Below are 24477 nucleotides of genomic sequence, written 5' to 3'. Positions count from 1 at the left end.
GTAAACGCCGATGTTTTAACTGTCTGCGAGAAGGTCATAGAGTTGGAGATTGCCGAGGAAGAGTTAAACCGTGCAAGTATTGCATGCGGAAACATCATTTCACCCTTTGTGACTCAAGAGAAAGAGAAAAGGATCGCCAGACAATTCCTAAGTCCACGGAGAAACCCGAAGAGCCGCCGAAAAATTAACCTCCCGAAAGCGTACTTTCCGCAATCTCGAGTGGGTCAGACGTCGTACTTTTGCAGACAGCCTTGGCCACCGTGAAAAGCCCCGACGCCCAAGACTCCAGTCAACTCCGCTGTTTGCTAGACACCGGGAGTCAATTATCGTTCATTAAGGAAGAAGATTCGCGCCGTCTGCAATTAGAAGTTATCGGCGAGGAACCACTTGGCATCAATAATTTCGGTAGCGATACTCCAATTTATTCCAAGGGAAAGAAAGTACGCGTCGTATTGTGCAACATCCATGACCCTAACCGGTCAGTGTCAATCATAGCTTTCGAAACCCCGAAAATATGCGGATCGGTAATTTCAGTCCCTAGTTGTGAAATCGTACATAAAATGCAAAGTAAAGGCTTAATTATGGCCGATTATCCAAATGTTCGTCGTCCTAACCGCGAACACGCGTCGGTCGAAGTGTTAATCGGGTCGGATTTCTACTGGGAAGTCGCACGAGACCGTCACGAGTGACTCGGAAGGTGGATGGACCATCCAGGGGCCCAGCGCGTTAAGTGTCGGTCCGGCCATCGTTGGCGTAAATTCGGTAAATGTGATGCGCGTAGCCACGGAACGCGTGTCGGAAGAAGAGCTCGTTTCAAAACAATTACGCTCTTTTTGGGACTTGGAAATCATGGGTGTAAAACCCGAAGAACTAGAGAACCCCGCCGACACCGATGTCCTAGACATAGAAATCGGATAACAAACTAGAACGCTTAATCGAATGACTGACAAGGTACCGATTAGATTATTGGCTAAAACGACAGTAACGCCATCTGCGCTGCCTAAAGAGGCGCGCTCGCGCGTAACTTGGTTAAAGGTTTTCCCCCACCCCATTGAAATTAATGTAAAGTTGGCGATAATTAAACGTTAATTAACCTACCAAATGATATAAGAAATATTCCACTGACAATTTTTCCCGTTTATATGAACTTAAATGTAATATAAAATCGTCTTGAAAAATCGTGTATCGCTTTATAACATTCAAAAATAATATTTTTCCCGCACCATGTAGATATCCGAGCATCTGCTCGTCTAGGTAAAGTTTGTGTTGTCAACGCGCGTATTAGAAAGAAAAATGAGATTTTAGAAAGTAGGTTGTAATTCGGAACGATATTAATACTTTTCACGAATTTTGTCATCGGTGAATTATAAATATGACTTGAAATAAAATTCAAGGTTTATTTAAAAGCTAGTTTCATAACTTTTCATCCATTGGTTCGTTCAGAATGTATCTTTAAAGTAGACGAAAATTTTAAGGCGCGGATTCTTGCCCAGTCTTAAGCCTCGGTTTAATGTACTGCGTATTTTGAAACGGAAAAAAGCAATAAACGGTTTTTCAAGACGATTTTATATTACATTTAAGTTCATATAAACGGGAAAATTTGTATATTGAATATTTCTTATATCATTTGGTAGGTTGATTCGCTCGCGTTATACATGTCGAACAGTCTCATCGGTGTCGTATTTTCTTTTCAAAGCATTGATACTGGTCTTTTGGATTTATTCCTTACGGCAGTCAATACATAGTTTGCATCCCTACGTCATCAATGACGCAGTTCCAAGTATAGATATAAGAACCAAGAATAAATATTTAATTTGAGCTAGAATGAACGATTCTATGCCGCCATTTTGCCGGTGTAAATTTCTTAGTAAAACGGGAGGGTTAACAGTTTCAATCGTCTGTTTGCGGATTTTAATTATTTTCAAATGATTAAGAAATTAGTTTCACGTTAAAAATGGTTATCTGCCTGGTTAAAAATTGTTCGAGTAGTTCAATTACCAAGGGAGAGCGAAAATTGTTTATTTTATTCGATAGCGAAGGTAATTGTAAAAAGGATGACTGCAAAGGCCTAACTTTGATAAGCCTTGTCAACTTCTTTTCGTAGATATTTCTGTCGTAATTTGATATTTTATTTAAATAACCCGGCCTTAGAATCTTATCTGACTTTGTTTAGGGCCCATTTAAAATTTGAAAGCATAAATCTAATTAGTTTTGTAGCTTTGACGAGATTACCAACAAAATGGCTACCTATTTAGTAGCTACGCGCGAAATGGTTTGAATTTTTGATCGCCCTCCCAGTTTCCTTGGAGACCATAGGCCCCTCCCTTCGGTGCAAACTATGTATATGAACTTAAATTGAAGTGACCCATTATTCTGACTTTCCCATCATTTTGTCTCACACAACCTTCAAAATAGCTTCATTTTCAAGCGATTTATTGCAAAAATAACAAGAGTTAGCTGGGTGGTAAATTTTAAACGCGGTTACATGAAGAGCGGCGGATGCGTTTTAAGTCAACGAAGGCGCAAAATTGTAAGACGCGTTTCAGGTACAACGTTAAAACCGCGATTACGACACAATGATTGCTCGTATGTAAAATGTTCATAGAACATTTTTTGTAGGAAATAGCCGGACCCTAATGTTCATACTTAGGTCATGGAGGAAGCACGTGACTGATACTGCGTTCAGTCAATAGGAGCGGACATCTCCATAGAAGAGGAGGGGTTCAAAAATCAAGTGGCTCTGTCGAACGGCGGAGACACGAACTGAGTCTAAGCGGACGAATTTTCGTGAAAATTGTTTTTTCTCCCTAATGCTTTTCCTAAGGGAATTTGTTTTCCTAACTGTGTTGCAATTCGGAGACTTTTTAATAATTTTAGTGTTTGTACTCAACTTTGAATTTATCATATGATTTTTAGTAAGTTTCCAGGTTTTATTTAAGACTACTTTCATAATTTTCCCTTAATTATTTCGCTCGTAATCTACTTTTAAAATCGACGAAAATTTTAAAGCGAGGAAATGAATTCCCCGCCTTTGGGACCGGTATTTGTTCTAGGCCTCGGTATTGCGCAATGATTTTTAAATTCCAAACATTAAAACCGAGTCCTAGCACAAATACAGGTCCCAAAGGCGGGGAATTCATTTCCTCGCCTTAAAATTTTCGTCGATTTTAAAAGTAGATTACGAGCTAAATAATTAAGGGAAAATTATGAAAGTAGTCTTAAATAAAACCTGGAAACTTACTAAAAATCATATGAAAAATTCAAAGTTGAGTACAAACACTAAAATTATTAAAAAGTCTCCGAATTGCAACACAGTTAGGAAAACAAATTCCCGTAGGAAAAGCATTAGGGAGAAAAAACAATTTTCACGAAAATTCGTCCGCTTAGACTCAGTTCGTGTCTCCGCCGTTCGACAGAGCCACTTGATTTTTGAACCCCTCCTCTTCTATAGAGATGTCCGCTCCTATTGACTGAACGCAGTATCAGTCTAGTGCTTCCTCCATGCTTAGGTTTATAGCCGTACATACAATACTAACGTAAATATTCGCGATAAACCATTACTGTGCACCGGTTTTCCCCATAACCATTGCTCGTAGGACCACTATTTCTAACAGTAACCTGTGAAAAGATATGTTTTTGTTTGAGTAATTACTCCTAAAATATTAAATTACGGAATTTTGAACCATTCTTCATTTTTTATAAAAAAAAACTATCTTTCTATGATTTGAAAGAAACGCGTTTTCTAGTGCGTTCTTAGCGATTGGAAATTATGGTAAAAAGAAAACTATTTCTAACACTAACCTGTGAAAAGATATGTTTTCTTTTGAGTATGTACTCTTGCACGATTTGATTACTTTAATTAAACATAAGTTACTTTAAAGATGTAAAAAAAAAACCGCGTTAGCGTCGAGCTAAAGTCGGTCATTTAATTTTAGGCGCAATAGAGTGTTAGTTCACCAGTTTGGCACCGATGGCGTAACTTTCGGTGCCAGCCAAACGAAAAGCATTGGCCAAAGGCAGGGTTTTTTAAAAGTTCTAATCGGAACCCGCGACAAAATTTCAAAAATCGTTCTAGTTTGTTATCCGATTTCTATGGTCCTAGATTGCTTCAACCAAACCGTCAAATTAGTCAGCGACCGCTATGAAGTCCAGCTACCCTGGAAACCAAACAAGGATGCCTTAGAAGATAACCTGGTTGTGGCAACGAAACGAACGAGTCTCTTAAACAAGTTAGCCAGCAATCCAGTACTCCTCAGAGAATACGATGACATCTTAAGAAGCCAATTTCAAGAGGGAATCATCGAGGAAATCAATCCCCCAGGTCGCTTACTATCTCCCGCACTGAGCGGTCATCAGAGAAAGCAGCGCCACTCGAAAGTTCGTATAGTATACGACGCATCCTCCCATAGCTCCAATTCCCCATCCCTCAACGACGTCATATAGTCGGGTCCTAATCTGAATCCGGAGCTGATCCAGGTCCTCCTTCGTTTCCGAGAACATCGCATCGCCTTCTCCAGCGACATCGAGAAGGCATTCCTGCAAATTTCCGTTAATCCCGCCGATAGAGATACCCTTCGCTTCCTTTGGACCTCAGATGTCAGCAATCTTCAGAATCACTAGAGTCCCATTCGGAGCTACCTGCAGCCTGTTCCTCCTAGTCGGAACGCTGAGATTCCACATCCGCCAGTTTGAAGACCAGTTTGAAAAAACGTGCAGAATGCTGACATCGGGTCTGTACGTTGACGATTTACTATCAGGAGCTGACAACGTGAAGAAAGCATACCAGGTCACCGAGGAAAGTAAACAAATCATCAAAAAAGCCGGAATGAACCTCCGAAAATGGAGTACAAATTCTCCAGAGCTACGAGAGCTGTGGGGAGAAGGAAACCAACAAGAAGAAAATTTAACCCATCACCTCGCCAATTCAGGCCAGCAGAAAATCCTCGGGTTGATTTGTAACAGCCAAGAAGATTCCCTAAGCTTCGAGATCAACAACTTGATAGAATTCCTCGTAGACAAACAGGAAACAAAAAGATGGGTACTAAAATCACTCGCCAGAATTTACGACCCACTGGGTCTCCTCTCCCCATTTACCGTCCGTGCGAAGTTCCTGTATCAACAGCTGTGGGAATATGAGGATAAACAGAAGAAACGCCAGCTCAAATGGGACGATCCTCTCCCGAAAGAACTGGCAAACCCTTTTAATTCCTGGTGTTGCGAAATTTCAAGTCTGCGCAAATTAAAGATTCCTCGATTTTACTTTTCCGGAATTCAAGAGAACAGTCAGGTCACGAAGGACCTACATTGCTATGTCGATGCGAGTGAAAGAGGATTTGCCGCTGCAGTTTACCTACGTTACACGACAGACATCTGAGAAATTGGTGCCCGTCTCGTTGCTGCCAAAACCAGAGTCACGCCTCTCGCCAAGCTGTCTATTCCCCGGCTGGAGCTGATGGGTGCAGTCCTGGGTGCCCGCCTAGTAAAAACCGTTGAAAACGCGCTACTAAAGAAACCCGACGCCATTCACATGTGGACAGACTCCACAATCGTTCTGGGTTGGATAAGAGATGACTCAAGTACCTGGTGCCCTTTCGTTTCAAACCGCATACGTCAAATACAAGCGACATCCGATCCAAAGATTTGGAATTACTGCTCAACAAAAGATAATCCGGCAGACCTGCCAACAAGGGTTCAAAGCGCCGAAGACCTCCTAACTAATTTGAGATGGTGGCGCGGACCACAGTATCTATCCGGACCGGCCAACGAAATTCCCTACGAAGTGAAACCAAATCGGAAGCCATTCCCGCCAGAAATTTTGGACGAGATGAGACCAGAAGCCCACTTAGCGGCGCAAGGAGTAGTCACTGCGGCTATCAAAGTTAACCCACCGTTTGATCTCACAGCATTCAGCTCAATCACAAAAGTATTCCGTGTCACTGCGTACGTAAAGCGTTTCCTCCACCTCAGAAAACATAAGCGGACAGGCCCTTTACTAGCGGAAGAAATTCACGATTCCGAAAAGTTATGGATAAAGATCACCCAAAGAGAATCATTTCCCTCCGAGATTACCAAGTTGCAGGCGAATCAAGAAATCGACAAGGAGTCTCCGATTCGCTCTCTAGGTCCTCAATTGGACGAAGATGGACTACTAGTCATCAGCGGAAGATCAAAGACGAAATCCCTGACTTACAGTGAGACACATCCATGGATTCTTCCGAACAACCACCGGTTTTCCGAGCTACTCGCCCAGCGCTGTCACGCACATCTGTACCACGCCGGGGTTAACGACGTACTTGTCCAACTCCGCGAAAACTACTGGATTATCCGCGCGCGTCAACTAGTAAAAAGGGTTGTTGCCAGTTGTATTATGTGTCGTCGGTTTCGCGTCAAACCATGTGTCGCGAAAATGGCACCCCTCCCTGAAGAGAGGACGACCCCCACGCCGCCGTTTAAAGTCATCGGTCTAGACTTCGCGGGACCGCTTCATAATCAGAAAGATGATAAATGTTACTTCGTTTTATTTACTTGCGTGGTTACGCGCGGCATTCATCTCGAGTTAGCCGAAAATATGTCCGCGGAGTGTTTTTTGCTGGCGTTCCGTAGATTCGCCGCCCGCAGGGCCCTTCCGACCGTTATTTATTCCGACAATGCCAAGTCGTTTAAACGCGCAAACGCCGATTTAAAAGAAATTTTCGAGAATTTAAGAAATCCCGATGTGATTAATTACTTTAGTAATTTAGGTGTGAATTGGCGGTTTATAGTTGATCGCGCACCATGGGTTGGTGGGTTTTATGAAAGGCTCAACCGTTCGGTTAAAAAGAGTTTAAAACAAACATTCGGAAACGCTAACCTATCAAACGTCGAATTAACCACCGTTTTAGCCGAAGTCGAAGCCACAATTAATTCGCGGCCTATAACTTTCGTATCCCAAGAAACTGGGGATCCAATTGCTTGAACCCCCGCCCACTTCCTAACTGGTGGTGTTTCCATCCAGAAAATTCTCCGAAAATGACGTTTGTCTCGTCACGCGATAAGACATTCGAATTCGTTACAAGCAGTCAAGCACCAACAAGCTCTCTTAGAAAGACTTTGGTCTCGGTGGAAGCACGAATATTTACTTGAACTAAGAACTGCCCATCATCTCGCTAATGTAAACGTGACTCCCGAACTAAAAGTGGGTGATGTTGTGATAGTTGGAGAAAACAAAATGCCCCGTCTGTGTTGGAAGGTGGCCGTTGTAGAGGAACTTTTTAGAGGTAGAGACAACATTGTAAGATCTTGTAATGTAAGGTTATCTAATGGGACCCATATTAAAAGGCCTATTAAGCTATTATATAACTTAGAAATCGCTGATAAACCTATAGACTTGAGCATTGCTCAAGGGGGGGAGTGTGTAAAATATTCATAATATTTTGTATATAATTAAGTTCTTATTGCATTTCATATTATTGTATTGTATTTCATTTTGTTGTTATTTCATTTTTGTATTGTTTTGAGTGTACTTAAATTCCATTTACTTCCGATATCTTGTATTGAGTATTTTTCCATTTTTTGTATCATTAGAAATTGTATTTGTGGAGAAGCGCCTGTTTCAGTAGCCCCTTCACACCCTTTCAGCGCGTGCCCCCTCTAAAGGGGGGACCCTTTGTCCAGCAACGGACGGTTAAGATTTCTGGCACCGATTCCCGCGCCCCTTTAGTTTTCCAAACGTACGTGTGAAGGCGGACCAATATCCTGAACACAGGTTGCAAGATTCCAAGCAACTCGAAATTTCCATGACGTATTCGGTTTTGGCCGATTTCGTCCCTTCGTGTAACCAAATGTAACGCGCGGGTTTTCTCCGAGGAGTGGGGTAGCTGGCTCGTTTTTAAAATGGAGTTGTGGTATTTTTCCCGGACCAGATGGTCAAGTTTGATCGCGCGTATTCGCGAAATAAAGTTCAACTATTGCCCTTTCACGAGAAATTTTGTAGTAGTTATTCCCTAATAAATCCAGTGTTATTGTTTAAATTTACCGTTGTCATGTTTTTAAATCTAGATTGTAGTAGTCGCTCACAACCCTGTTTAATCTTAAATTACTTTAGTTACGTTCTTCTCTCCCCAAACCCCCGTTATTTTTCAGTCGGTAACCGGTCGGGTTCGTATTGCTCTCCCTTAACATGTGAAAATGAAGCACCGAGGAGCCATAATAACAAACGAGGGGTTGGTCACTCCGCGAACGCAGTGTACACTGTCGTACCTCTGACTGTTCTTCTAATAAGAGTTCGTGAACTCTTTAAAATCCGTACCTTTAACAGTACTAAGTACGTGAACTCGGTGTACAGGTCATCCGAGAGTGACTTACCCCTAGACAACAAACAACGCAATAGTTATCCAAAACGTTTACATATAAGAGAAAAATCTTTACGAGTAAAGAAACAGTCTACCATGTTTAAAAACTACATTAAACTCGATCACGTGAGCGCGTGCAGGGGGCCGTGACTCGATTGACATTGGCCAATTAAATGCGGGTTCTTAAGGTGACGTAATCCATAATCGAATTATTATTTTCAGTAACTCAAACTAGATGGCAACGAGTCGTTGCCGTAGTCACTCTTTGAATCGTGATTGGCTGATAATGACGAAACCTGCGAAAATTTAATTGGCCCATTTTGTATTTATACGGAATCATTCTATGTTATAAGATTTCTATGGCTGGAAGAGCCGGTTAATTCATAGAAATCTTATAACATAGAATGATTCCGTATAAATACAAAATGGGCCAATTACATTTTCGGAGGTTTCTCAGTTGGCCAAATGGACAGTGCATTAGACCGATTGCTCATTTGGCCGACTGCTCATTTGGCCAACTGCTCATTTGGCATTTGGACGATACTAGGTGCGTTTGGCTAGGTACTGTCCTCTAGGTCGCTTTTTAGAAGGCCCAGCTTGGTTATAAAGAACGGGGCTGGGGGGCGCCGGTCTGGCCCCCCAGTGCTCGAGCAGTTGGTCAAATGAGCAGTCGGCCAAATGAGCAGTCATTCAAATGAGCAGTCGTTCAAATGAGCAATCGTTCAAATGAGCAATCGTTCAAATGAGCAGTCGTTCAAATGAGCAGTCGGTCAAATGAGCAGTTGGTCAAATGAGCAGTCGGCCAAATGAGCAGTCGTTCAAATGAGCAGTCGTCCAAATGAGCAATCGTTCAAATGAGCAATCGTTCAAATGAGCAATCGTTCAAATGAGCAGTCGTTCAAATGAGCAGTCGGTCAAATGAGCAGTCGGTCAAATGAGCAGTTGGCCAAATGAGCAGTCGGCCAAATGAGCAGTCGGTCAAATGAGCAGTCGGCCAAATGAGCAGTCGTTCAAATGAGCAGTCGTTCAAATGAGCAATCGTTCAAATGAGCAATCGTTCAAATGAGCAGTCGTTCAAATGAGCAGTCGACCAAACGAACAGTTGGCCAAACGAGCAGTTGGTCAAATGAGAAGTCGGTCAAATGAGTAGTCGGACAAATGAGCAGTCGGTCAAATGGGCTGCTCATTTGGCCGACCAGAATTTCGGCTAAAAGAGTAGTCGGCCTAATGAGTAGTTGGCCATAAGGTCTGCTCATTTCTCCAACCGAAAAGTCGACCAAATGAGCTGTCAGCCAAATGGGCATTCGGACATATGAGCAGTCGGCCAAATGAGGAGTCGGCCAAATGCACCCCACCCGTCAGGTTCTCCCGTAGACGGGAGCATTCTAGGTAGGAGTATAAGATCTTGGAGAAGGGAAGTATTCTGGAGTGGAAAATCCCATAGCGGTAATAAGAACGTCCTTTCCCGCCTATTGCTGTTAGAATTACCCAGACTACCCCGGTTAAACCGGTTTTTGGTCGGACGTCAGCTTTATCTGCCATCATTCTGGCTTGATGACGTCCGACCAAAAAGAGCATGATGGGAATTTTACAAAGCTGCAGGTGGCGCCCGACTTTTCCACTCCAGAATACTTCTCCTCTCCAAGATGAGATTTCTATGATTATAACCGTTGGAGAAAAAATGTATTTCAAATTGCGACTTACGAAACGTTTTCTGGCAAACCTGTCTGGTTGAAACTTGACAGACAGCAGCGTGGATCAGCGTTGCCAGACGTACGATAATTATCGCACAGTGCGATAATTTAATCAAAATTTTCAGGGCGTACTATAATTTTCATGGCGTACGATATCGTACCATTATTTCGATAATTCTGCCTCAACGTACTATAATGTACGATAACCTTTAAAAAATTTTAAAAACCTAAGAACGATTTATATTTTATTATTAATTTATATAACTTTTCTACTTAAAAATGAATGATATACATTTTCTGTACGCGTAGTCCTGAGTTTGCGTTTATTACTCCTAGCTATTACCGCATTTCCAATACATTTTTAAACATTAAGTTCAGTTAATAATGATAATAGACATTTTGTTTATTTCCCTGAAATAAAACTCCTGTAGTGCTTTAAATAAATCATCTAAATTCAACGCATTTATGTATGAATTAAAATTTAGCGCTAAAAAGAAATGTACGATAATTTTCCAGGAAAATCGATAATTTTTTGGCCTAGATACGATAATTGTAGATTTTTGATCTGGCACCGCTGGCGTGGATTAATAACTTACAGTAGCGATGTAATGATAAAGAAGAAAAGTATTCAGCTTAATTTTAATCGAAGTAATTATGTAATTTTATCAAGCTCATTTATGGGATATCTAATTGCTTTGTTGAGATAAGGATGTGTATAATCATATTTCATAGTGCTTAAGCCTATTTTTCCAATGTATGCCTTAAATTTCGGGCCTTGGCGTATGATATGCTGCAGTGTATTAGCTGCACTGCAGTTGTTGAGGGCATGATGCCTGGTGGAGAATCGGGAGATAGTTAAAACTGTTTAAAAACTATCCTTATGAATATGGTAATTTGTTTAATTTTGTAACTTTATTATAAAAAGATGACAAAGAAAAAGAAAGTACATGGGCGTCCAAAACATCAAGCTGATCCCGAAGGATATTTGACAAATTCATCGGATGAAGAAAACAACTCTCAGTCAAATAAGTGCTGTCCACATGTCACAAAAGCTGTTAATTTAGGGGCTATCAAAAAGGCTTTTAAAGGGAAATTACAGTTTGGTGTTTGCCAGGTTTGTATCTTTCATTATCTTTTGCACTTGAACTTTTAACTTCAAGGAGTTATTATGTTATATGAAACAGAACTGCTTTAAGAAAGACTTGAAGGAAGGTGAAGAGTTCTGCGAAAGTGTTTGGATGTGCTTGCAATGTGGCCATCAAGGATGTGGAAGACAATCGAATGCCAAACACGCTTTGGAGCATTACGAAACACCTCATTCTGATAACCACGCTGTTGTAGCAAATACTAGTTTATGGAGTATATGGTTTGTTTTACTGTAATTTATACACTCAAGTGTTGTAGCTTCTTTAATTTTCATTAAAAAAAATTGAAGGTGTTACCAATGTGATGATGAGGTTGACATTGAATCATCGAAACGGTTGTCAGAGTGCATTGATTTCATTAAGAAGCAAGTGGAAAATCAAAGTAAACTTGCAAAAGAAACATCAAAACCTAGTAATTCTAGATATAAATAAGCTATTAAGAATTTGCTTGCTAAATAGATTTTTTAACAGAAATTGCTTTAAAAGAAACTTGCAATGAGAATGTTGAAAATCCTATCCAAGATTCCCCTGTCATAAAAGAACCTGTTTCCCCAAAACCTAATGATGATTTGATGAAAGTATCTGAACTCAAAAAGATTAATGGTATGATCTATGATCAAAATCATGCTCAAGTGCGGGTGAGATAATTTAAATTACATTCATTGATATTTCAGTTCGTTAATTTGACTATTTTTTACCTTAGGGATTAATAAACTTAACAAATACTTGTTTCTTTAATGCTGTTTTACAAGTACGTGAAAATATTTTATATTTATATTTTCATATAGAAATTTAATATGTATTTTATGTCACTCAATAGAACTTAAGTCAGATTCCTTGTTTTGTCTCTGCTTTGGAGGAAAATTGCACTGTTAATGATAGAGATTGGAAGATAAAAACTCCTTCAGAACTGAAGCCAGAAAAAGATGATGTATTTTATAATCATAGAGGCCTTTTTGTATATAAGCAGAGCAGTTATTCAACTATTTTCTTTCTAGGAATATATATCGTTGTCATTGCCCCCAAGTGAAAATGTGACATTAACATTAATGAATCTATTGAAAGAAATGAACTCTCCTCAGCAAAAGAAATCTACAACTATCAATCCCAAACCACTCTTTTCTCTTATTGTTCAAAGATACTCTCAATTTCGAGGCTATTCTCAACAAGACTCTCACGAATTTCTTAGGTGTCTCTTAGATTGCGTTAGAACTGAGGAAATTAAGGTTCGTTTTAACAAAATTGTGCCTATATTTCATCAAATGGATCAATAACATTTTAATACTTTTACAGAGGCACAAGAGAGCAATTTTGAAGTTATTTAATTTGACCGAAAAAACTAGACCAGATCAAGTAGAGGAAGACATAAAGACTAAAGTGAAAGACTTGGGGAAATACGCAACTCAAACATTCATAGATAAGGTCTTTGGAGGTCAAATTATTAGCACAGTTCTTTGTGAACAGTGTCAAATGGTGTGTTTTACCATTTATTTCTGTTAGATATAAAATTTAACAGTTTTTTGTATTAATTATAGACATCCCAAGTATTTGAGTCTTTCATGGATCTTTCACTTCCAGTTAGTGAAGAAAAAGTAATGTAAATTCTTCAATGGTTGCTTAGTTATATATTAAATTCACTATTCTAATCTAGCCAACTAGGCCAGGTTTACATCGAAGAAGTTTTTCTGAAGATGCAACAAATTCCAGGGAAGAGAAATGTGGTCCGAGAGGTCCATCAAAGTATCAGGAGAAAAAAATTAAAAGACAAACTAAAAAAGAAATTAAAGTGAGCCTCTAATAACAAGGTTTTTGGTTATACTTTTTTTGTTAAATATAAATCTAACATAAAATTATTTTTGCAGAAACAAGCAAAACTCGATAAGAAATCTGCCAAAATTGTTCCTCTAAATGGGTCCTCCGAATCGGTCTTTAAATCTGAGGGAAATGAGGATGATGGTTCAGAAGCTGGTGATTACATTTGTGTATGAAAGTTCCACTAAATTCATTATTAACAACTTTCTGGAAAATGTATGCTGTTTCTAGATGTTAATGACGCAGATATTGAAGATAATGGAGAAGATAATACCAGTCAAGAATTAGATGCTACAGTTCCTACTGTAGGATCCAGTATTAAAATGGAAAATGAGTGTCATAATACCTCAGAATCTACTAGCACAAATGATTCTATCATTGCCGATTCCGATACATCCTTGTCGAGAACTCTCTCCTCTTCCGAAGTTACTATAGTTGGTTCTGATGGAGATAGTGGCAATAAAGAAAAGGAAATGAATACAATATGTCAGGCTGTCTCCGAGTTAGTTGTTGGAGGAAACAAAAGTGAAAGCAAAGATAGCCTTATCGAGTCTCCAGAAGATGCTACTTTGGGCTCTCCTGGAGTTACGCATAAAGATGGATATTTAGGAAGTACAGATTCTGGGTTAGGATATGTGGAGAAAGCGGAGGAGGAAGAGCAAAAACTTTTAAAACAAGAATGGAAACAAAAATCATGGACCAGTATGAGTCCAAGACCCACCATTGCGTCCCACGAATGTTCTGTACATTCTTGTTTGAATCTTTTCACGCATCCAGAATTTTTGATGGGAAAAAACAAGTTTGGTTGTGATAACTGCACTAAAATTAAAGCTGAACAGGCTAAGATTGATAAAAGTAAACAACCCATGGTTTATACGAATGCAATCAAGCAGCTTTATATTTTTAATCCACCTGCTGTTCTCACATTGCATTTAAAAAGATTTCAGCAGGTACAGTTTGTCATTGCTAGTTATTTGCCCTAACTCAAGTTTTAAGATTTTTACCCATGATATTTCTAGTCTGGTATGTCATTAACAAAAGTCAACCAGTTTGTGGAGTTCCCTCTTATTCTGGATTTGTCTCCATTTTGCAGTCACATTGCCCTGGTATGTAAAATTTATTCTTATAAGCCTAGAAGTGGTTGTTAATCATCTATCCCCAAACTTTTAGGGTCTTCCTCACTTGAAAAGGGGGCAAAATGAAATCCTTTACTCTCTGTGCGGTGTTGTTCACCATAGCGGCACTCTAAGCGGTGGACATTACACTGCTTATGTTAGAAAAAAAAATTGTAAAGAGCCTCCCAATCTTTCCTTTTTAAATGACGAAGCTCTCAGTCAGTTTGATGTGGACAGTCTCTTAGAAGAGTTTATGAAAAAGAAAGATTCTGATAAGGGTAATATTAAGGTTGAACATTCAGAAAATCACTCTTTTCCGGAAATTTCTTCTAAATGGTACCACATAAGCGATACTCATGTAAACCAAGTCAGCGAGTCGGCTGTCTTAAGGTGTCAGGCCTATTTGCTCTTTTACGAGAGAATACTATAATTCAATCTAGGTGTAAATAATATAAGAAGTTTTCTAAATTATCTGATCAAATGAAATTTTTTGAAGAGAATGTAATTTTTTTAAATGTTGATCAGTATCCTAATAAACCACTGATATCCCTTAAAATCCTATAAATGTTTTAACTTAATTTGAAATTTCATACAACCTTTTTAACAAAATTTATTGCAGTGGAATTCCTAAAATAAATCACACACTGGCAAAATTAAAATCCTATAAACAAAAGAGATTGCAAAAAAAAGTATTCCAGGTACACATTTTATAAATTATATGGGAACTAACTTTGAAGGTAAAGTAGTGCAAAATATTTATGATGCAATGTAGGTAATATTTTGGTGCATCTCTTTAAAAACAAAAAAAAATTAAGTTGGATCTTTTATCACAGCTGAGGATATTTAAGGAGAAATTCTTGTATTTTGATTTTTTTGATAGTTAAGGTCAATAATGGCGTTTCTTAAAGAGCAGACTTTTTTACTAACTTTCAGATCATTGTTAGGAAGTTTTCTTTTTACTTAGCATACAAGTCTTAAGCGAGTGTCTATAATGTTTTATTTAAATAGTTTATTAGCGTTACCAGTGTTGCCTTAGGCCAATAATGCGCTAAGAAGCTATGCGCCATTGAACCATCGCTTCACAGGAAACATTATTTAGCATTAGAAAATAAAACAAAAGTTCTACAATGACTGTAAGATGAACTTATTCTTTGAATGTTTGTTTAAAAAAATTTAAAGTACAATTTTTGAGATCCTAAATAAATAGTTTTTCAGTTCTTTTTCAGTTGTCTGGAGGTAGTCTGTAGGAATGAAGAATCTTACTTTCCTGTAGAAATTAAAGGTTAATTCCCTAGTTCTTCAAACTATCATGCGAGAATGTTACAGTGACCTGATATTCTTTATCACTTTCCATAATCCCGTCAGCCACCACTAATTGATATTGGCGGGCCTTCAACGCCGTAAGAGGGCGTCGAACCAGCCTCATAGCATTAGCATTACAGGATGTGTTGCTAAATTGTTCCATTTGACCTTTACTGTGACTAGGGTCGAGTACTATCAATTGAAGACCTCCATCTTTGAGTTCCTCAATTCCGACTATTGTGCGACTATGACCTAATATTTAAAAGGTTTTAAAACGTTTCGATATTTTGAGGTTAAATTCAAATTGCACACCGTGATGTTGTAAGTAAATTGGTGACTTGAAAGTTTCCTCTTTACTAAAGTAATCTTTCACCCATTTGAACATTTCTGGATGAGTACAATTCGGGCCAGTAGGACAATGACAGTCTATTAGTTTGCAACTACATTTAAGACATTGGGAACATTATAAAAAGCGAATTAATTCAAAGTTATATATTGATACCGAATACGAAATGATGATAAGAATGTAACCACTTCAGTGGCCCCGATCCATTTCCTGGTATTATGCAACTTCCCTCCTAATTGTTCGCAACCCTGAGTATCAAAACCAAAACGCCACGCAGTCTCAATTAGCTCTTGAATTTTGGAAATAGATGGTAGGGAATTTCGACCTAAATATTGAAATCAGTTTACTTAAAAAGAGTTATTTGTTGGCATTAGCAAAGGCAATACCATTAAAAAGGCAGTGATTATATCCACTATGATGCATAAGTGTAGACAATAGCATTTGTACATTTCTGTACCCACAACCCCAACCTTTGTCACCGTAAGTTGAGCCATAATGATCTACAGTAGTAGCTAGCCATACTCTTTCAACATTAGCCGTAGTTAGGCTAAAAGCTCTAATTTTGGGAATCAACCCTGTTGAATTGGAAGAATACAAATTTCAGTGTAATTTCTTCTATTCTATTCTTGCGAAAATGTGCTTTCCCAAACAAAAATAGTTATGTGAGAGAAATCATAACTTAATAAAGCCATTCCTTCACAGGTGCATTAATATGTAATTAAATAAAAGGGGTAGGAAATTAATACAAAAATTAAGATTAAAGTAGTCTTTATAAAATGGGTGCTAGGATGGAAATTTGGCTAAGGAAAAGAATGACCCACACCTTTCGTACAAGAGTTACCATCATCAACCCCATCTCTTTCAGCATTACGAAGTTCAACTTGTCGATTGTAATAATCAGCCACACTCATTTCTCCCGCATATACAGCTCTTTGCATATTAGTTATGGATTGCTCCCGAAAATTACCCTGGTTGTCCATGCCATACTGGGCTTGCAAAAGTTTAAATTCCCTCTGTTCTCGTATCCTCTGCTCTTCTCTCTCGCGCCGTTCCATCTCCAAGGCTAATAAATGATCCGAATTTGGTCCCCCTGAAAACATGTGTAATTTCAAAATTGACTTTTTAATAGGGTTAATCAAGGATTCACCTTCTCTTTCCTCTAAAGAACCTATTAAAGGAGTAAGGGGTGATTGGGAAATTCCGTTGGGTGATTTCCCATCAAAGTGGTCTTCAATATGATTAGCTAGCTCTAAACTACAGGTGAAATTTGACTTTCCACAAACTGGGCAACATTCGTTGGAATTTTCATCTCCAGGAGTAACTTGAGTTGACTTTATGGGGCTCAAAATTTCCTTATGATCCATATTTACATGAAGCTCTAAGTCTGGGATTGTTTCCAGACTCTGGTTGCAGAGTGGGCAAAGGAAATGACTTCCACTCTTATCCATGTTTATGAATTCGGGAAACGAAGGGCTGGTCAAATCAAAGTGTTGCCGGTTAATATGTTCTTGTAGTTTTGTGGGTGACGAGTTTCCATAATTACACATAGGGCATAGCGTAATTTTGTCATTCTGTGAACAATTTGGGCTAGAACAGTCTGTCTTTTTAATTCGTGGGGGATTTAGATTTAGTTTCAATTGTGATCTTAATGGAGAACCATTTAAAATGTCTGAATCACTATTGTCCGAAATGTTATTATTAGTAGATAATGCGTCTTCCCAATAGGATTCTGGGGAAGAAACTCTACCATCAGACATGGGGAGATAATCCAAATGAACAGCGTTGACGTGTAACAGCATCTCATCAGCTGAAATATCACCAAGATCACAAAAAGGACATGAAATCGCTCCTTCAATATGAGTAGTAAGCATATGCGATCGCATTTCATCTTCATTCAATCCTTCTTCACCACATATTTCACATGAATAAATAGGGTCAGGATTCTTAGCTGCTGCCATGATAATGTTTTCCAACTTGATGTACCTTTGCTAAATTCATAAAAATCTAAGTTCAAAACTTTGAAACATATTTTATACACAAAAAAAAATATTAAGTTACTTTTGGAAATGGTAACGGATTGTTGGGCCAATGTAAAAATTAAAAAAAAATACAAATTATTGAAATGTTTTTCTATTCGAAGAGGCTAGTTAAGAAAATAAAATAAAATTTGCTACATCGGGTCAAGGGACGACGATGACCCCTGGGAGCGGCAGAGAATTTGATTGGCCGCGGTACCTCTGATGCTCTGATTCCCAGCCCAGCAGTTTCGATTTTCGTAGATTTTCGACACCTTTCAGTCGTGTTACTGAAACTGAAACAACGAACCAATGATACACCAAGCCTTTGACACTTGTATCTGGAGAAAATTTTAAATTCAGGCAGATGAATGCTGTTACAGGATATGAAATTTATGCTTTGTCAAAAAATTCCGATAATCAGTTATCAGCTACCAATAATGGTTTGCAGGCTGGATGTCATTCTTGCGAATATGTTAACAAAATATTTTGTGGCCTAAAGAGGTCATCGAACGTCATGGAAGATTTCATATTAATATCAGAGTGCGAGGAGACAAGTGGACCAATTCCAATTGTATATATTTACATAAGCAAAAAAAATAATAAAAATATTTGTTAAATTTAATGTACTTTTCATAGGCTGTTATTCCGCATGGTTCTGGGAAGCAGGTTGATATTAATGGATTAACATTGCAACTTTTGTCAGCTGATTATCAGGGTTTAGGATCGTTAGTGACACGTGTATATATTTTTGATGTATGAACGCTCTTATAGTTAAATTTTTTGTTCTAGTTCAAGTTCAATCCCATTTGCTGATTCTCAAGCATTGCTGCTCGATATTATGCCTGATCTACATAGTGTCGTAAGTTCCTGCATAAATAAATAGAATTTTATTTCTATTCAGAACTAATTTTCTTGTTTGTTTTTTTAATTAGGTGAACTACTTTACTTTGCTGGATATACAAGCAAGGGGCTATGTTCGTCCAATGTGTGTTGCTTATGTTTCAACAGAAAAATGGTAAGGTTCTTTACATTTCTTGTGTAATATTGCAGGTCCTAATTTTGTTTTAACACAAAAGTAAGCTAGTGAAAACATTTTTGGCTTTGCGATCTAAGCTAGTTGAGGTATTGTATTATGCTTTTTGAATTATTGTGTTATACCGAGTAATATATATTTTATTTTACAGGCTTGTAAGATCTTGAAATATCATAATTGGTTGCTTTTCCTTCAAGAACTTAATCAAACCTTAAGAAATCTTGATTATACAAAATCAGGTATTTATAAAAACGTCATTTTTTCTAAGAGTTTCAAGTTATATTTCACTCCAAAATCTGTTACAGAAAGAAATGAAAAATCTGAGAAAGAGACGCCTTCAACAGTATTCAAAGTCCAAGATGAACTATTAGATTCCACATGCTTAGACTTGGAGACAATGCAGGATAATCTATTGCCTTTAATTGTAAAGTATTGTTTCCTTATTGGTTTTATTATTACTATTATTTTTGTGCTTGTAAATAGCTAATGTTCGCTGCTGTTTAGGCCAGAGAAGAAGAAAAGCAAAATGCTATGTTAAAAAGGTTCTACAAAGCTTTGAATAGACATAGGAATTGTATGGGTTTCCCATCTCATCCTTTGTCCAACATGTGCGACAAATTAAAGGTACCCACTACCATATTAGGTTTCAAGTGCTGATTGCACAAAATTTTAAAGGTATCTAATTTTTGGTTAATTAGTAAGAGTACAATATAGGGGCACAGAAAATTTTATAATAATGGTGCTGGTTTGCTCTGAAAGCGCATGTGTGTCAATTATTTGGGCATCTTTTCAGTTAGATTTGGCGTATCTTATTGGTTGGTAAAAGATAAAAAAATGGTGGGGGTGCCTTCATTTTCTATTGTATCTCGGACCTTTTGTTTGGGAACCATTATGGAATATTGCAAGTAGGACTAACATGCACCAATTTTGGAAGCAAATCTTTGCCAGTGGCAGAATTATTAAACAGAAGTTAAATATTTTGAAATAAGAATTAAGGGCTTTAAAATGAAAGCTGTATTCAAGTTTTATTTCTATAAAATTTTGTGCGACCAATACTTTAAAATTCAAAGGCGTATAACATATTTTTATTAGCCTCAACTGTTGGTGTTACCACTACGAGAAAACTTCAAAAGTGGTCTGAGGTCAGTTTCTCACGTTTGTGGATATGGTTATTCACTCGGAATATATCATTTACACATCATGCAAAAGGTTATCTCTATTTTTTTAAAAGATTTTCTTACTTACTCTACTAATACCACTTATAATCAGTATTTTATGCGAAAATATGAGAATATTGCTCTAAGTAGCGACACTGAAATTCCAATAGGTCAATGTTTACATTTTGGTGCCTGTTTAAGAGACCCTTCAATGTCTTTGTGAGTCCTTATTTAAAAAAAAAACAAAGTTTTAATTTAGTAATTTAAACTCTCACTTGTGTAGAAAATATCAGCATCAAAAGATATTATGTGTAAGTGGACTATTTTTTTGACATTTTGACTAATGAGGGTCTTACCTAATAATATTAATTTTGATTGTAGCATTGCATTCTACCATCGATTCCAAACACACCAGACATTGACAGAAGTGATTTTGAACATCTGGATGAAGAGTACTTTAGTCTTTTGGCTCAGTCTGATGAATGGTAGTAATATTTTGAGGAAATAATGTTTACAGTTTTTTAACGGTTAAATTATATAGGATGATAAATACTTGTAATGCTCTGAAACTGGAGGATACATCCTCAGACTCTGATAGCTCTGGAACAACAACATCGGAAACTGATAGTTGCGCAGATAACAAAAATAAGGATAATATTTGTCCTTTGGAAAATAAATGCAATTGGTACTATTTTTTTTCACTTGTTCCTTAAATTTTTCTTTATTTTTTAATAGGCTTCATAATATTATAGGCACGGAGCCACAATTAACAAACTGTTGGACATTGTTGACTATTGGCAAGGAACTTCAAATGGTAATGGAATGGATGAATTAACTTCAAAATTTTTATTATTGATAACTTTCCTGCCCCACATTATTCTAGAGAATAAAGCTCTGGAAGCTTTGAAGAAACTGGGAAATTTGCAGCACTTAATATATTCAATTTTGATGGGCTATCCAGTTTTGGTTATGGGAACCATCGAACAACAAGAAATCGTTAAATCTGTCATTCTCATTCTGAGCTGTTTAGTTCCTAGAGTTGAAAAGTAGGGCATAAAAATGTCTTTGCACAAATATCTGTATTACATTCTTCTTTTATTTGATTTAGTGATGAATTATGGATGGAAGTTTGGAGAGAAATCCCTACGTCTCGAGCTGATATTGAAAATATTTCTATATCGGGAATGTTGCTTCCTAAAGACAATAAAATTGAGAAAGTCATACCAAAAGAGCTAATAGTAAGTTCAAGATTCATGATTTATTAATAGGCCCGTATATAATACAACACCATATGTGGGCGCACGGTCAAGGAAAAACCCTAAATATCTAGTTGGAACTATAAACTACAGAAATTTAAAATTTAGAATTAAAAAAAAACCAAAGACCAGAACAATTCCATTAATGGTGAGAGTTCATATTAACAATTCAGCCTACGCCATTCAGCTTTGTATTTCTTCCAATTGTCTAGGATATGTTTCACCATGTTCAAATGCTCAAACCTGGAAAAGTCTGGGAACTTAAATATGGGTATAAAAGTCGGGGAATTTTAAAAATTAGTCTAAATATCAGGGAATCTAATTTCGGTGGCAAATAGGACACTTACTAAAATATTGGTTAAGAAATACAAAATCTTGACACAAAATAAGTCATGGAAAATCTCCGGAGATGGTTCATGGAAAACTTGGAAAAGTCAGGGAATTTGATTGTGAAAGAAATGTGGCAACTCTGATGTAATATTAAATCAAAGTTTAAGTGAATTTTGAATTTCAGAACCAAATAACAATCGTGAATTTAAAGAAGAATTCCATCACAAATCCAACCTATCAGGTATATAAATTATCGATTAGTTTAAAATTAGTTGTTAATTTTATTGGTTTCATTCATAGGGAGAATTATTGGGAAACATATCTAAACGTGTGAAGGCTATCCCACCCAAAGGGCCACTGCTTTCAATGTTGATTAGGTTAAATTACTAGGAAGGGTGAAATTGATTTGAAACTGATATATTTCTTACTCTATTAGTATGCTTTCGGAAATAGAAATAAGAGTTCAGATCTGGAATCTTCTAAAAAACAGGTCTACTCAATTAGCGGCGGATAAATACTTTGCCCATAAAGGCTATTCCCAAAATGACTTGGATATTTTACAGGTAACTATATTCTTTAATCTCAGTTTTTTAAATCTCCAAATGTGGTTCTCTTTTTTACTTGATAGACTCTATCTCATGTTTTGTGGTGATATAATAAATTACAAGATGAAATAAAAATTAAGGCTGAAGTATTAATTGTGGAGACCAATTTATTTATTCTAATATGACCAATGTAAAAAGATTATTATTTATATTTTAGAAGTTTTGTCTTGTAGAGCTTCAGCCAAGAAGAGTTTTCCAATATGTTGTGTGGAAAATTGAGACAATTGCTTGCAATAGCTTCCAATTTGTCCAGATAATAATAAAGAATCCAGTCTTGATGGTGGTGTAATTGGCTTAAAGATTTTATTGATATCCTCCTCTGGTAGAGGGGGCTCTCCTTTGGCAGCTCTAGCAGCATTTTCTTGCACCCTCCGTTGTGAATACTGGTGCTTCGCTTGTTGTTGCTTTAATACCTGGCGTTGGTAATTTGTTAGCTTGCTTCCTTCTTGAGAAACAGTATCAACGCAATCCATCAAAGCCTGCAGGTTTTTCTCGAGAATAGATGCGGTTCCCATGTCTAGAAATTGAGAACCTTTATCTTCGGGAATGGAATCCGTAACTTCGCACATCAACATATTTATCAAATGTGAATTTTTGATGATGATTGGGATTTCTTCAAATAACTTTTCAAATGAAACACTCAAGTTCTTTAAAGCTTCTGCGCTGAAATCTCCATCCTTGTACATGTTCATGGCAACTTTAGACAATCTATAGGCTTTTAAAGAGAGGAATCCTCTAGAAGTACGTAAAGGATCATATATGACAACAACGGAATCAGCTATGGAGTTTTGATAATTGAATTGAGACTCAAAAAGTGGTTTGTTGAAAAAACTGCCAAAATGGGCACTTTGATAAAAGCCAACATAAAGATGGTCCATATTGAGTTGCCGCAAGTGGCGTGCCATTTCCATTTGGTATTCCATTTCGTCAAAATCTTCATCATCTGTGTGTCTTGGAAAGGGAAAGCATATTGTGATTTCCAATCGGTTTTCAACAACCAGCCCTAGGAGAACACCTTGGGCTACATCCATGATACCTGAATTGGAAACGTGGTAAGTACTTGAAAATGAAATTTCATAAATTTTTCAGGCTTACCAGCCCCTTCCTCTTGGCAATGTTTTATTATTTTCAAAACCACTAATCCATCCATTTGAACGTAATTTACAGAACTCTGCGACTCCGTATTTTTTCTTTGTCTAGTAGCCATAATTACTAATTAACTAAATTAACTTCTTAAAATTTAACTTTATTATTCGTATCCAATTATGGGGCTCCCACTTTGCTTAAGTTGGACAGTTGGCAAAAAAAAAAAACGTGACGTCACAGCCGTTCCTAAACTTTTGTTTAAAGCGGATGGTAACAGAGAGAATTATCTCTGATGGTAATCGTTCCTAAATTTTTACCTCTCCGACGGCAAGGTTAGTAAATTTTAGAGGGGACTTTGTACCCTAGGAGGGGTTATACAACCACCGTGTCTGTCTCTGGGTGGTTGGGTAGGTGGGTCTGTCTGGCCTGCGTTCGCATTTTCGAGTTTACGCAGTTTCTTAGAACAAGGATAATAGCTATTATCCTTACTTAGAATCAGGGAAAAGGTTTTTCCAAAAGCGCCCTCTTTTTGTCATTGGGTGTAGTATAATTTTTTAATAGGCCGGGATTCGAACCCGAGCCCTCTTGAACGACAGGTGAGCGTTCTACCGCAGAACCACGGATACATTTATGCTTCACTGAAAATTAGAAACTCTTCCGAGGAGAGGTATATTTTGGCTTGATAAAATACGTGAAAAGGTAGATTTGTCCATAATTATAAGGGATAATACAGCTAAATCCTAAACAAATTTGAAGAAATTAAAAAACTTACTAATAACTATGATCAAATAGATCTTCGAGCAAAAAACGCGAAACTCTGATCAAATAGATCTTCGAGTAATAAAAATATAGCCAGAAATTCCAACGGTAGACCGGTTTCATTCTATTTGGAACTCATCAGTACCGTGCCAGCCAGATTTTCCACACGGTACTGGTCTCCCGTTGGAATTTCTGGCTATATTTTTTTACTCGAAGATCTATTTGATCAGAGTTTCGCGTTTTTTGCTCGAAGATCTATTTGATCCGAGTTATTAGTAAGTTTTTTAATTTCTTCAAATTTGTTTAGGATTTAGCTGTATTATCCATAGAAATCTCATAGGTAACTAGAATGCTGCCGTGTAACTGGCAAATGGGCCAAACGCCGTGGCAGACGATAGCCAGATCTCAGCCAATCAGAGCTCAAAGAGTGGTTCTGCCAAGAATTTAATGTCACCAGAGAGAATGACGTCACCTATCTCCCGCTATAGT

General features: G+C 37.6%; 6 protein-coding genes across 9 annotated transcripts; 4 read left to right on the top strand and 2 right to left on the bottom strand.

Moving 5' to 3' along the window:
• The first annotated feature begins 4092 nt into the window (after nucleotides 1–4092).
• On the top strand, nucleotides 4093–4620 carry LOC149932712 (uncharacterized). The gene is made up of 2 exons (XM_090157167.1): nucleotides 4093–4377; nucleotides 4444–4620. The coding sequence occupies exons 1-2, from the start codon at nucleotides 4093–4095 to the stop codon at nucleotides 4618–4620; spliced, it is 462 nt and encodes a 153-aa protein (XP_090013293.1).
• Nucleotides 4621–5452: 832 nt separating this feature from the next.
• On the top strand, nucleotides 5453–6955 carry LOC149932711 (uncharacterized). Its single transcript, XM_090157166.1, has one exon. The coding sequence runs from the start codon at nucleotides 5453–5455 to the stop codon at nucleotides 6953–6955; it is 1503 nt and encodes a 500-aa protein (XP_090013292.1).
• Nucleotides 6956–10585: 3630 nt separating this feature from the next.
• Usp16-45 (ubiquitin specific protease 16/45) lies at nucleotides 10586–14652 on the top strand. Of its 3 annotated transcripts, none has more exons than XM_090156336.1 (15): nucleotides 10586–10672; nucleotides 10950–11138; nucleotides 11209–11390; nucleotides 11460–11581; nucleotides 11641–11807; nucleotides 11873–11920; nucleotides 11990–12100; nucleotides 12168–12395; nucleotides 12463–12642; nucleotides 12705–12761; nucleotides 12821–12955; nucleotides 13032–13137; nucleotides 13213–13931; nucleotides 14001–14087; nucleotides 14152–14652. In XM_090156336.1, exons 2-15 carry the CDS (start codon nucleotides 10950–10952, stop codon nucleotides 14524–14526), a joined length of 2706 nt encoding a protein of 901 aa, XP_090012462.1. In that variant the 5' UTR covers nucleotides 10586–10672; the 3' UTR covers nucleotides 14527–14652. The 3 variants fall into 3 exon arrangements, with proteins under 3 accessions (XP_090012462.1, XP_090012460.1, XP_090012461.1); XM_090156334.1 differs by having other exon boundaries at nucleotides 11638–11807; XM_090156335.1 differs by having other exon boundaries at nucleotides 10631–10778; nucleotides 11638–11807.
• Nucleotides 14653–14791: 139 nt separating this feature from the next.
• Nucleotides 14792–18067, bottom strand: LOC149932709 (zinc finger-containing ubiquitin peptidase 1-like). Of its 2 annotated transcripts, none has more exons than XM_090157524.1 (8): nucleotides 17803–18067; nucleotides 16892–17732; nucleotides 16568–16834; nucleotides 16131–16319; nucleotides 15901–16069; nucleotides 15711–15838; nucleotides 15427–15650; nucleotides 14792–15363 (listed from the first exon to the last, which is right to left on the bottom strand). In XM_090157524.1, exons 2-8 carry the CDS (start codon nucleotides 17700–17702, stop codon nucleotides 15319–15321), a joined length of 1833 nt encoding a protein of 610 aa, XP_090013650.1. In that variant the 5' UTR covers nucleotides 17703–17732; nucleotides 17803–18067; the 3' UTR covers nucleotides 14792–15318. The 2 variants fall into 2 exon arrangements, with proteins under 2 accessions (XP_090013650.1, XP_090013651.1); XM_090157525.1 differs by having other exon boundaries at nucleotides 14793–15363; nucleotides 16712–16834; nucleotides 17803–18064.
• On the top strand, nucleotides 17936–22326 carry LOC149932708 (uncharacterized). The gene is made up of 20 exons (XM_090157523.1): nucleotides 17936–18333; nucleotides 18399–18487; nucleotides 18552–18621; nucleotides 18695–18777; nucleotides 18839–18884; nucleotides 18947–19034; nucleotides 19101–19219; nucleotides 19300–19419; nucleotides 19888–20004; nucleotides 20065–20171; nucleotides 20236–20263; nucleotides 20334–20437; nucleotides 20494–20637; nucleotides 20705–20766; nucleotides 20836–20998; nucleotides 21061–21190; nucleotides 21723–21779; nucleotides 21839–21915; nucleotides 21975–22101; nucleotides 22167–22326. Exons 1-20 carry the CDS (start codon nucleotides 18127–18129, stop codon nucleotides 22188–22190), a joined length of 1962 nt encoding a protein of 653 aa, XP_090013649.1. The 5' UTR covers nucleotides 17936–18126; the 3' UTR covers nucleotides 22191–22326.
• On the bottom strand, nucleotides 22231–23495 carry eIF3h (eukaryotic translation initiation factor 3 subunit h). The gene is made up of 2 exons (XM_090157526.1): nucleotides 23239–23495; nucleotides 22231–23179 (listed from the first exon to the last, which is right to left on the bottom strand). The coding sequence occupies exons 1-2, from the start codon at nucleotides 23348–23350 to the stop codon at nucleotides 22290–22292; spliced, it is 1002 nt and encodes a 333-aa protein (XP_090013652.1). The 5' UTR covers nucleotides 23351–23495; the 3' UTR covers nucleotides 22231–22289.
• Nucleotides 23496–24477: the final 982 nt, after the last annotated feature.

The sequence above is a fragment of the Leiobunum rupestre genome, chromosome 8 (assembly GCF_980474605.1).
Source record: "Leiobunum rupestre chromosome 8, qqLeiRupe1.1.hap1, whole genome shotgun sequence".
Classification (NCBI taxonomy): domain Eukaryota; kingdom Metazoa; phylum Arthropoda; class Arachnida; order Opiliones; family Sclerosomatidae; genus Leiobunum; species Leiobunum rupestre.
Note: the sequence above shows the minus strand (reverse complement) of the source record. Positions and strands in the feature narration are given on the sequence as shown.